At 56.0% G+C, this 12085-nt stretch overlaps 4 protein-coding genes across 4 annotated transcripts; 2 read left to right on the forward strand and 2 right to left on the reverse strand.

Annotated features, from left to right (window-relative positions):
- Positions 1-197: 197 nt before the first annotated feature.
- Positions 198-1050, forward strand: MAM_03338 (uncharacterized protein; the record flags this gene model as incomplete). Its single annotated transcript, XM_040822137.1, has 3 exons — positions 198-279; positions 345-860; positions 932-1050. 3 exons carry the CDS (start codon positions 198-200, stop codon positions 1048-1050), a joined length of 717 nt encoding a protein of 238 aa, XP_040679942.1.
- Positions 1051-1720: 670 nt separating this feature from the next.
- On the reverse strand, positions 1721-2573 carry MAM_03339 (vacuolar ATP synthase 16 kDa proteolipid subunit 2; the record flags this gene model as incomplete). The annotated part of the gene is made up of 6 exons (XM_040822138.1): positions 1721-1763; positions 1821-1991; positions 2058-2173; positions 2256-2338; positions 2406-2436; positions 2529-2573. The coding sequence occupies 6 exons, from the start codon at positions 2571-2573 to the stop codon at positions 1721-1723; spliced, it is 489 nt and encodes a 162-aa protein (XP_040679943.1).
- A 2881-nt stretch (positions 2574-5454) lies between these two features.
- On the forward strand, positions 5455-9346 carry MAM_03340 (Citron-like protein; the record flags this gene model as incomplete). The annotated part of the gene is made up of 3 exons (XM_040822139.1): positions 5455-8218; positions 8302-9149; positions 9224-9346. 3 exons carry the CDS (start codon positions 5455-5457, stop codon positions 9344-9346), a joined length of 3735 nt encoding a protein of 1244 aa, XP_040679944.1.
- A 1059-nt stretch (positions 9347-10405) lies between these two features.
- On the reverse strand, positions 10406-11709 carry MAM_03341 (uncharacterized protein; the record flags this gene model as incomplete). The annotated part of the gene is made up of 2 exons (XM_040822140.1): positions 10406-11377; positions 11446-11709. 2 exons carry the CDS (start codon positions 11707-11709, stop codon positions 10406-10408), a joined length of 1236 nt encoding a protein of 411 aa, XP_040679945.1.
- Positions 11710-12085: the final 376 nt, after the last annotated feature.

Raw genomic sequence — 12085 nt, forward strand, 5'->3', positions numbered from 1 at the left:
CTGGCTTCATCGCGAAAGCTCGAAACCATCTCTGCCCGTGGAATCGTCTCGTCACTGGCTGGCAACTTTGTGTGAACCTCATTTCTTCGCCAACAGCACGCCTCTTGGTGTTTGATCGATCAACTGTGTTGTCTTGTCTGGACATTGGTTGGCAGTAGCCAGACTCGTACCCGAACTCTCCACCCCGTCTCTTCGTCATGACGGGACCGACTACAACTCCGCGCTACAGCGTCGAGGATTTCGAGACCGCCTCTATCCGTTCGGCTGCCCCTTCCTATGGTAAGGAGCTCTCCAGACAGATTCACAGGCTTTCGACTCGCAAGTCTTAACCATTCGTCAAATAGTCTCGGACACGCCATCCTATCACACCCTCCCGTACAATCACAACGAAACCATCCCGCCCTACAGCCCGCCGGCCCCGAGGGCAGCTCCATTGCCATCGAGTGCTTCTCCCCCCTTATTTGCGCCTGGCCGTCATGGAACTTCATCGACCCGCCGGCAGACCGTGGGCCTGCCTCCTCTCCCCCCCGTGGCACCCCAAGGCGCCATGTCCATGCAGAACTTCCACCCCCCGACGTGGTCCGCCAACAACGGCCCGGCGGCTCGTCACTACCGAAACGTAGCTGAGCGCCGAATCACGTCCGGTCGATACGCGGCACCGGCAGAGCCCGCGAGGCACCAGAACGCCAATGACAGAGCCCTGGACAACGAGACGGACACCGCTGCAGACGTGCGGCCCTTGGAGGATCCGTACCTCGTTGGCGAGGTCGCAGCGGCACAGGCTCGTCGTGAAAGGCTGGCCCGTGAATCTGGTGACGATATCCTTGTCCGGGAGGACAGGCAGTGGGATTGGCTTCTCGGTCAGTATCACGTCTACTTGCCGGCCTAGTCTTGCCAAGATGATGCCGCCGCTGACAACCTGGTGCTGCAGCACAAATGAGAAGCTGGGACGAGCGCGAAAGGACCTGGGCCCGTTTCCGCCGCGAGGTCGAACACACCCAACGCAAGAGACTGCTCCGCCGTATTGGCGGTCGGCTGCTGCCGACTTAGAATGTGAAGCTATTGGCACAGGCGCTTGATGTTTGATCGTCGTACGTTCGCTCTTCCTCTGAAACTCTCCGCTGGTTGGGGTATGGTCCACTCCTGGTATCCTGGCATATTTTGACGATTCCATGATGCATCTGGCGGCGTTTTCATGTAGATCGGTATGATTTTTTTTATTTGTTTTTTATTTTTTTTACTTTATATTTATTTTTTCCTTTTTTTTTCTTGGCTGAATTCAGAGTGAAGAGATTTCCTCACTCACACGAACATTGGATGGAGGGCAACTGGCACTTGTGCCTTGGTGAATTCAACTTCTCTTACGCTGTCTACCGTATTACTGGTGCTTGTGACAAAGGTGATCTTCAAGACGAACATCCGTACCACGACATGATTTCTGGGAAACGATGCTGCGCCATCATCATGCTTTATACAAGGAAAATAGATGTAGCATTTCATGACGCTACTGAACCAGCTAACGTGTGCCTGATCTATCTGCGATGACAAAATACATACACGTTCCAATAAACGCCATGCCCCATGCAGCTAATAAGACATTTCCCCCGGCTGTCCCTCAACGGCTTTCGCTCACGTCCGGTAGCTCTAGTTGGTGCATCGTATACACTAGAAATGATGTGACTTGTTCCGACTGTATCAAGGTGAAGAGATCGCAGTTCAATCAGCCCTTGCTTCGTGAGTTCAGCAAGAGAGCGACAATCAGGCTGTTGCGACACCAGTTAGTTCAGCGCGACTTGCCCACTCCATCTCAAGCAACTCACCCGTAAAGACCCAGGACCTCTCCAAAGATCAGAATAAGAACCATGCCGACAAAGATTCTCGACTGCTCCATGTAGGCGCGGACGCCCTTGTCGCCAACAATCCCGATACAATAGCCGGCAGCCAGGCCGGTCATGCCGACCGCCAGACCGCAAGCAAGGTGCATAAAGCCGCTGAAAGAGATTAGATGTCAACTCTTGATTCTTGACCACTGAGGGCTTTCGGAGGCGGCCACGTACGAGAACAGGGCGTACTGCCCGTTTGCAGAGGGAGGCGCGAGGTCCTGGGCGATGAGGACCGATATGACGAGCGAGTAGACGGCGATAATGCCGGACATGACGACGGGGATCAGACACTGTCGAGCGTGTTTAGTATGCTTCCGCGCGATACCGTCGGGAGGAAACTACAAGCCAGCGGGGAGGGACAGGGACACGAACCTTCATTATGAGATCTGGGCGAAACGTTCCAACACCGGCAATGCCAATGCCAGACTTTGCCGTGCCGTAAGCGGCGCCAGCAGCTGTACATGTCCCGCGTTAGAGGTCAAGTAGCGATCAAAAGGGACGTTCGGATCGCGACGTTCTTACATCCGAAGACCATGGCGGCTGCGATGCCAGCCTGCATTGGCGCATTAGCATCCCGAATCTTGTGAGCAGAAGGGTCGCCGATGGTGCCTGTCGCATCCAGCGGCGGGCGGGTCGAAGACTTACCATCCCAATGAAAGGGGCGAACTTGGGAGCGAGCTCAGACTCCATGATGGGCGGGACGGAAATGGGGCCTCGAGCGTTGGACGAGCGGCTAGTTGTTTGGAGGTTCGTGAAGGAGCTCTGCGTGGCTTTGAAGCCCGTATGAAACCATGGCAAGCAAGTTGCACGTTCCTCTTGAGTCTTGGCCAGGCAGCTCTCAGGAGCTGGCAAGCCAATGAGCGATACAGCGGAACGTGACTGTTCACGTGACTTGTTTCGCTTGGCAGTGGGTAAATTCACATGAATGTCCGGACTCCGGAGCAGGGCCTTCCTTCGTCAGGACTCAGGACTGTCGTATTTTGACGTTGTGAGTTATTTGTGGCTTGCAAAGCTTTCTAGTGATTCATTTAGGGGACGAGGATTTCTTTAATTCGAATGACCCATTCAAGGCCGGACCAGATTCGCGATGCAAAGGAACGCGGTTTGAGTTCGGGACAAGCCAGCGCGACACATAGTATCAAAGTTGACTTGAGCGTCGAACGAAGCAGGTTGTGCTTGGGACTGGTTGGGTTCTTTACTCGGAACGAATGCATTAATGCATTACGTAGCCGCTACTTCGTGCACCACAGGGTGCTCACTACTCGCCCCTGCCGTGACGCAGCCAATTCCTGCGGACAGACCAAGATGAAAAGAGATCGCCTGAGCTTGGCTGGGGTGGCAATTGCACCCAGCGTTGAGGAGTCAGTGGTGTGATGTGGATGAGCTTGTGGTACATTCTGGCATCAAGACTCTATCTGATAGCATTTGGACTTGTGCCCCGTAAAGTTGACGTGTAACCTGCGCCGCCCGGTCATAGGTTTCGACGGTGTTGGTTGCGGCATGCGCTCGGTTCCGCTTACAATTCCACCCCCTTTGGCGAAGAACAAAGATGCAACGAAACTGTAGGGTTTGACCTGTGGCTCGCCAAAAGGGACTGAAGGCGTCTGGGTGTCGAGGTGACCTATCCATTGAGATGACCTTGTCGTCACTGCGGCTCCGGGGTAGAATGCGCAACGGATGTTGTGAAGCTCACGAGAAGCCCTGGGCTTTTACTTTGGCTCAAGCCGGGACAAAGAGCAAGGTACGACGCACAATAGCCAATAGACGACGTCAAAAAAGGTGGGATCAGGATCTGTAGACGCGATAGCTTCCGTGCTGTTCGGAATTTATTGGGACATGTTCATGTAGCAGCAGTGGGCGCTCGGCGATGTGCTATCCGTGGTGGTGGCGGCGGCGCCATGAGAGGTCGGGCAGCACCGCAAGAGGAGCGTGCGGCGTGTATCATTACACCGAGGGCCATATTCATTCGTCTCCCTCGTCTGTCCGTCGACGTGTAGCGGGCAGGTAGGGCCACTGGAATAGATATTATTGTTGACTGTATCCCCGAAGATGCCGTCTTGGTCTGTCTTGGACTCTTGGTCCTTGGACGTCTGGTACCTTGGCCCGCGCCCCATGTCGAGCGCTGGCGGGCTCACATTGGCCAACTTGCGTTCTTTCATCTGCCCGCTTCTCCGAGACACGCACAGGTTCGTTCGTTCGTTCGCAGGCTGCAAGTACTACACGTAAGAAGTGGTATGGAGTAAAGGGCTTGCTGGACCGCACTAAGACAAGGGAACGAGGGGGATTGACGAGGGGACCGAGGGGAATCGAAGGGACGAGAGAGACGACTCCGAACGAGAGAGTACTCGGCAAGTCCGTACCAACGTAGGTGAGAAGGGACCTTGACGATTGAATTGGGTTGGATTCTGGGAAGTTGCTCGCTAGTAGTAGCTGGGAGGGACCTGGACTTGCACCAGACCAGACCAGACCGACCTGACTGACCGACGACCGTCTGGTCTGCCGGGGTCTTTCAAATTCCATCCGCAAGCCGGAATTCGCAATCCACAATCCACAAGAGTCCACAGTCCACAGTCCACAGCCCGCAGTCCGCAGTCCACAAGAGTCCCCATCCAGCGACGACGAGGAACCGGGTCCCGGACGGCCCTGCACATTGAACCAACATTGGAACCAGCCCAAAGCCCAAAAGCCCATTGGCCGCAGCGCTGGGGCACTGGCTGGCTGCCCTCTGCGGTAGGCTGTCACCAAGCCCCAGGTGACCAGTGCCTGGTCGGTTCGTTGACTCTGCTCTGCTCTGCTCTGCTCTGCCCTGCCCTGCTCTGCTCTGCCCTGCCCTGCTCTGCTCTGCTCTGGCTTGATCGCTGCTGGTCGTCGGTCGTCGCCGCTTCTCCAGCGCTGCCTGCTCCTCGGCCTCGGGCCTGGCTCGACACTGGACCTCTCACTCGGCTGTTTCCACCCGGCCAGCTCAGGTAGTCGACGACATCGAAACGACGACAATCTCTTCTCCGTTGCTGCTGCTCACATCACCACGCCACCCCTGCCCGGTACGCTTCGGATTCGCCCAACGCATTACTCGCCTTGCTCCCGAGCGTCCACGGCGGCCTATACTGCAACTGTGCGCCCCGGCCAGTGTCTGCGAGCACAGCTTCAGCCTCGAGCCTGCGAGGAGGCACAACTGCCCTCGTGTCTCGAGTCCTCTCCTCTGCGCATCGAGACGTATTCCACGAGGCCCTCGCGTTCCGCCCAACAACGTCGACGGCGGCGTCGTCACGACTGATTCGCTCGTCCACTGAGATCCCGTGTGACTGACCCTGGCGGCCCGGGCATCAGCTGCGCTTGGTGGTTTTGTCTCTCCTTTCCTTTGCTGGCCGCCTTTCAAGGCCACGCACCGTGAGTTGCACCCAATTCCTTCAACTTGGGCCCAGCCGCACCAACCCTCCCCGTGAGCTTCACTGGCCGCACCAGCTGGCAGTCGGACTGCCTCTTCCCCGTATCGCCCTCTAGTCCACCGTGTATCGACCATTGCTAACGGAGACTCTCTTTTGGGGCGCTCCCTATCAGCATAGTCAGCATCATGGCCGAGTACCACCCCTACGATCCTCGAGCTCAGCAACGGCCGCACCCCTCTCGCGGTTACCCCGATGCCAACAATTATCAACGGGATGCCGCTTACTCCAACATATTCGGTGCTGCTCCTCCTCCGGGACGATCACAGACAATGACGTCGTCTTCTGCCGCCGCCCCAATGGACCCGGGGAGAACGCAGACCATGTCTTCTACGGCTTCTGGCATGCCACGCCAACCGCCGCCGAGGCCGCAGCAGGGCTACTATGGCGAGCGAGACCCCATGCAGCGACGGCCTGCACCGGGTGACCCCAATATAGGAGGCGGCTACTATCCGGGATCGAGATCTGCTTCGAGCGGACATCTGCCGCCCTCACCACAGTCACAGTATGCTCAGCAATACCAGCCGAGACGACCATATCTGAGCCCTGGCGGCCTTCTTCCCCCTCGCATGGAATCGCGAGGTCCGCCACCTCAGGCTGCGGGCGCGCGATATGGCCCTCAGAGCGGATATCAAGGTGCCCCACGGCCTGCAATGAATAGCGACCCTTATCGCTCACAGTCCTTGGCCTCTGTTCCTCGGCCGCAAATGTATCAGCCGCCTCCGAGTTCATACCAACAGTCGCCCGCAAACCAATTTCGCCAGGCTGCCTACTCTCACCACATCTCCGCCAGAACCACCGCACAGGGCCGGGTTGTCCCCGAACGCCATCACGACGACCGTTCCATGTCAATGACCGGCTCCTTTCACCCCGCGGATCGAGACCCTCACCAAACAATGAGCGGCCGCATAATTCCGAATCGAAGGGCGCCCAGTGACGCGTCAATGTCGAATGGCTATGGTCCCGACGGAGGATATCATACTGTCCCAGGATCTCAGACACGAACCACTAGCTTGGCCTCATCTGTTGGCTATCCCGACCACGCCAGAACCATGTCCATGGCGTCTACCTCGACGTCTAATATTACACCTTCCGAGTCCGACAGTATGACGCTCGTGAGCCGACCATCCAGAAGCAAGTCGGTCGAGAGCGATCGACCACCCACCGCCACCAAGATCCGCCCTCCGCTTGTTTATCCTGCGCTACTCTCAAGAGTCGCCGAGTGCTTTCGGCGGAAAATCATCACGGGAGACCGCACCAAGAATGAACTGACATACAAGAATGCCTTCAGCGGTTCAGAGGCGGTGGATGTATTATCATATATAATCCGCACCACCGACCGCAACCTGGCTCTGCTGCTCGGCCGTGCCCTGGATGCCCAAAAATTCTTTCACGACGTAACATACGAGCACAGGCTGCGAGACTCGCAGTCTGAAATGTATCAGTTTAGAGAAACCCTGATGGAAGAGTCCGAGGAAAAGCCCCCCGTCAATGGTGTCTTTGTACTGCTGACCGAATGCTACTCTCCTACCTGCACAAGGGACCAACTTTGCTACTCGATTGCGTGTCCACGACGGTTAGAGCAGGTTTCTAGGCTGAACCTGAACGCGAGCTCCGGCCTCCGAAAAGACCATGCCGCGGTGATCAACGACGATGAGGTGGACCAAACCGATGAACAGAAACTTTGGATCAATACCGTGCCAAAAGAAGTTGCCGATGCGGTTGGTGAACGCGAAAAGAAACGGCAAGAAGTCATATCCGAAATTTGCTATACTGAGAGAGACTTTGTCAAGGATCTTGAGTATCTCCGCGACTTCTGGATTATACCCCTACGATCAAAGGCCTCACCCATTCCGTTGCAGCGCCGAGACAAGGTTGTCAAGACCATCTTTAGTAACATCATTGACCATCCGAGCATTCACACCGTCAGCTCTCGATTCGCATCGACCCTCACAAGCCGGCAGCAAAAGAACCCCATTGTGCATAATATTGGCGACATCTTCCTTGACTACGTACCGCAATTTGAGCCTTTCATTTACTATGGTTCCAAGCAATTGGAAGGGAAGTTTGACTTTGAAAACGAGCGATCCGTCAACCCATTCTTCGCCAAGTTCGTAGACGAAATCGAACGACGAAAGGAGTCGAGAAAGCTGGAACTCAACGGTTATCTCACCAAGCCGACCACGCGCCTTGCTCGGTACCCATTGCTACTGGAGAATGTGTTGAAATATACAGAAGAAGGCAATACTGACAAGGATGACATTCCCAAAGTTTTGACCATGATTCGAGACATTTTGGGCAGAGTCAATGCAGAGTCCGGAAAGGCGGAGAATAGATTCAACTTGCGACGGCTTCAGGAACAGCTTAAATTCCGGCCCCAGGAGAGAGTGGACCTCCGACTCACAGAAGACGGACGAGAGATGGTGTTTAAGAGCCAGTTCAAGAAATCACCCACTGATCCTGCCGAGATCACCGCATTCCTTTTCGACCACGCTGTCCTTTTAGCCCGCATCAAGCAAAATGGCAAGAGTGAGGAACTCAAAGCTTATCGACGTCCTATTCCCTTGGAACTGTTGGCCATTCGGGAAATGGATGAAGTGATACCCGCGCAGGGCATGAAGCGCTCATCGTCTAGTCTGATTACGTCGATCAGAACAAACAACGCCGACGCGAGGAAGGCCGAAGGCTGGCCGATTACATTTCGTCATTTAGGCAAGGCAGGCTACGAGCTGACCCTCTACGCTTCAAACCAGGCAGCCCGGAAGAAGTGGTTGGAGTTTATTGACAATGCGCAGCAGCGACTTCGCGCGCGTGCCGACTTTTTCAACACGACTGTTATTTCCAGCAATTTTTTTGTGGGCACGAACCATGTCAACTGTGTTATGCCATTCGGTATGTTGAAAAATGCCTTGCCGATAACCTTCGACCCCATGACACGAGACTGACCATGTTGTTGTTTTTGTGTTGTTTTGCAGATGGTGGCCGTAAGCTTCTTTATGGTACAGACAACGGTGTCTATCTATCAGACCGCAAGAACAAGGCCCAGATTCCAAGAAGGTTATTGGAAACGCCCAACGTAACTCAGATTGATATTTTGGAAGAATACCAACTTCTGCTGGTGTTGTCCAATAAAACGTTGCAGTCATACGCACTTTCTGCGCTCAACCCCGACGAACCCGCCATGAGTAAGAGACCGAAAAAGATTCAGAACCACTGCAGCTTCTTCAAGACGGGCATCTGCCTTGGTCGACATCTCGTCTGCTGCGTCAAGTCATCCGCACTATCAACAACGATCAAGGTGTTTGAACCCAATGATGCCATGACCAAGGGGAAGAAGCAAAAGGGCCTTGGCAAGTTCATAGCCGGTGGCCATGACGAACTTCGACCATTCAAGGAGTTTTACATTCCCACAGAGTCGTCCTCAGTACACTTTCTCAAGTCGAAGCTATGTGTTGCATGTGCGCGAGGCTTCGAGGTCGTGTCTCTCGAGACCCTGGAAACGCAATCACTGCTCGATCAGGCAGATACTTCTCTCGATTTCGTGGCACGCAAGGAAGGTGCCAAGCCGATTCACATTGAGCGTCTCAATGGAGAATTCTTACTGAACTATTCCGAATTCTCGTTCTTTGTCAATCGCAATGGCTGGCGAGCAAGACCTGAGTGGCGGATTGACTGGGAAGGATCGCCTCAAAGCTTTGCTCTCAGCTACCCCTGGATTCTTGCGTTTGAACCCAATTTTATCGAACTGCGCAGTATTGAAAACGGCGCAGTGCACATTGTACCCCATAAGAACACTCGTATGCTTCACAGCAGTACTCATGAGGTGAGTTTGACAGTCCACACACACGTATATCCAAGCAGTCTGCGAACCTGTCGTCACGCTAACATGCCACCCAGATCCTGTTTGCATACGAAGACGAGCGGGGAGAGGACGTTGTCGAAGCCATTGATTTTTGGAAGAACGAGAGAAAATCCCAAATCCTGAGCGGTCCTTCTACCACCCATCCAAGCGGCTCTTGATGTTCCAAACGAGATACGATACTCTTGTACCCTGACACCGACGACCATAGAATAGAATCACCGCCCCTTTTTTGAAGAGAAAGAAAGGAAGGAAGGAAGGATGGAAGAAGCAAGAACAGAGATTCAACGTCTTCTTGTATCGCTTGCAGTTTGGGAGAGCCGTCTTTTTAATAATACCATATCTGTATCTCCTCTTGCCCACGTTGGCCTCTTTTCTCTCCTTCTCTCTCTCTCTCTCTTTCAACTGGGCTGAGACCACGGACAACGAACCCGCAGTCTTGCATCGTTTAATTTGATTGCGTTTTCAATTCTTCCGGCCGGCTTCTTGCTGGGCAAGGAGCTGCGCACCTGCGCCGAGGGCTGCGAGACATTGGTGGAAGTTTGACCTACGCCACTGTGCAGGTATTGTATGTTTTTGGGGTCTTCAATTACCCCGCACACGCGCATACATAGCAGAGAGCAGTCGGTTTGAGAACAGACATGGCTCTATTTATTGGTCAGGGTGGACGCTCTTCCGGAGTGTTGGCCCCCTTGTCTAAAAGTTTTGGCCAAAGACAAGAAGGCTTGTTATACTCCGTACCGGGTGGACGAGTAGAAGGGAGGCCAGGTGCCAGCGAGGAACGAGGAGGGGAGAGGGGAGAAGACTTATTGCTGGGTAGGTTTTGTACATTGAAGGAAGGGCAAACTAAGCAACCTCGAGACGTGCGAGGCAAGCTTGGCATCTCGATTGAGCGGTCTCTCTTTTTTTTTTCCGTCTCGAGGGGAGGAGAGGAGAGGAGAGGACCTAATAGGAAAGGAGATATATATATATATATATATATATATATATAATTTGCGCGTAAATTCCAGGAGGCATTTGCTACGAGGGTCGGCCTGAAATGTGAATCAGTGTGACGAGCAAACGTGGGCATCTTGTTGTCGGGCACGGGCACGGATAGGGTCTGCATACAAGACCAAGAGAGCAAGAGAGCAAGACGAAACCAACGCCGGCCAAGATACATGCGCCAGGGCAGCCAGACGTCTCAACGACGGCATTTCCGTCACGTCACAGCAGCCACGTCAGGCTTCTGGCCTCCCAAAGGCGTCGACGACCCTCCCGGCGTCGACGTGCACGGCAGCCCATCTCTGCTCCCGGCTCTGCCTCTTGCCCAGGCTCCCGGTCCACAAGCCCATGCCGTCCAACAGCACTTCCACCACGGTGACAAACGTCGCCTCGGGAGCTGCGCCCCCCAGCGCGTCCTCTGCGTCCCCCCTCGTCCTGGGGATCCGAGAGGCCAGCAGGTGCAGGTCGAGCAACTGCGTAAAGACCAGCCCAAACGAGGGCTTGTTGCGCCTCGACGAGGCGGACACGTAGCCGGGGATGTGCAGCGGCGGGGGATTGAATATCGACCGGAGGGAAGGGTCGAGGGGTCTTCCGCCGGCAGGCGCGGAAGGGCGCGGACGCCTGGCCGGCTCCGGCGCGTTGGAGTCGGTCGACGAAGTGGTCGAGTTAAGGATGAGGACGAGCGGCCTCGAGGGCAGGCTGCGCGAGAGGTGGCGCAGGCGCGACGAGAGGAGGGACAAGTCGGCGTGGGCGGCCGGCCTGGCGCGCTGGGTGAAGAGCGACGTGAGGAGACTCGAGAAGTGCGTGAGGAGAATGAAACACGGCGGCGGCGGCGGCGGTGACGGCGGAGGCGACCAGAGCCCCTCGTCCTCGCTGTCTTGAATCTCGGACGCCGCATCCTCCTCCTCCTCCTGGGAGGCAGGCCGCGACGACGGGCGAGGACGCGGGCGGCTGTCCCCTTCCCGTTCCAGGTCGGCCAGGACCTCCCACAGGCCATCCATGTCAAACACACACGACAGCATGACGCTGTCCAGGGCCGTCCTCAGGCGCAGGTCCATGTCGGCCGGGGCGACGCCCTCGTGGGCCAGCTCGGCGCCGACGGCGTCCCTCAGCGACCGCAGAATGACGCCGGCGGGCTTGGGCGTGATGACCAACGCCCTGGATCGCGGGTGCTCCAGCAGCGCCCTGGAGAGGACCTGTAGGCCGAGCTGCATCCCGACGGCGTCAGCACATGAGACGGGGGCGGCAAACACGGAGGCGGCAGGGAAGACGGTACAGCGACTCCAAAGGACTCCTCTTCCGCGCTCAGGCCCACGACGTGCCCCGTCTCCAGACCACCGAGGAGGACGTGGTCGTCTATTTCGGGACACGCCGTCTTGAAATATCCCCGCCGGCGGGCGTGGTTCCTGCGCTCTGCTTCTCGTTCGGCGAGGATGGACGCCGGCACGGGTGCCAGCGGAAAGGGATCGCGCGGCCACGACGGCTCTGGCCTGTCCGCCGCCGCTGCTCCGGTGGCAGGAGCTTTCGTCGGGGTGCGCATGTCATTACGGCGGGCCGGGCGAGGGCAGGGGCAGCGCAGGGGTGATGTTGTATGATGTATGTTCTCTCGACGTCGACGAGGCCAAGATGATGTTGTGTTGCAGGCGGTGGAGCTCCTTCCTGCCTTCCTTCTTGTGCCTGCCTGCCTTCTTTCCTCCCCCTGCATGGTGCATGGTGGCATGGCTTACCCGGCCAATGGGGGACGTCGCCAACACCAAGACGGGAAGACGGCAACGTCATGTCATGTCTCGGTACGGAGTACATCGTGCATGCATCAGGTAACATACATCAAGGCCAGGCCGCAAGGGCACATTGGAAACTGGACAACCACCACCAACTACTCGAGTCTTGCGCATTGCATCTTGGTAGGTGTTGTT

The sequence above is a fragment of the Metarhizium album genome (assembly GCF_000804445.1).
Source record: "Metarhizium album ARSEF 1941 chromosome Unknown scaffold_6, whole genome shotgun sequence".
NCBI lineage: Eukaryota > Fungi > Ascomycota > Sordariomycetes > Hypocreales > Clavicipitaceae > Metarhizium > Metarhizium album.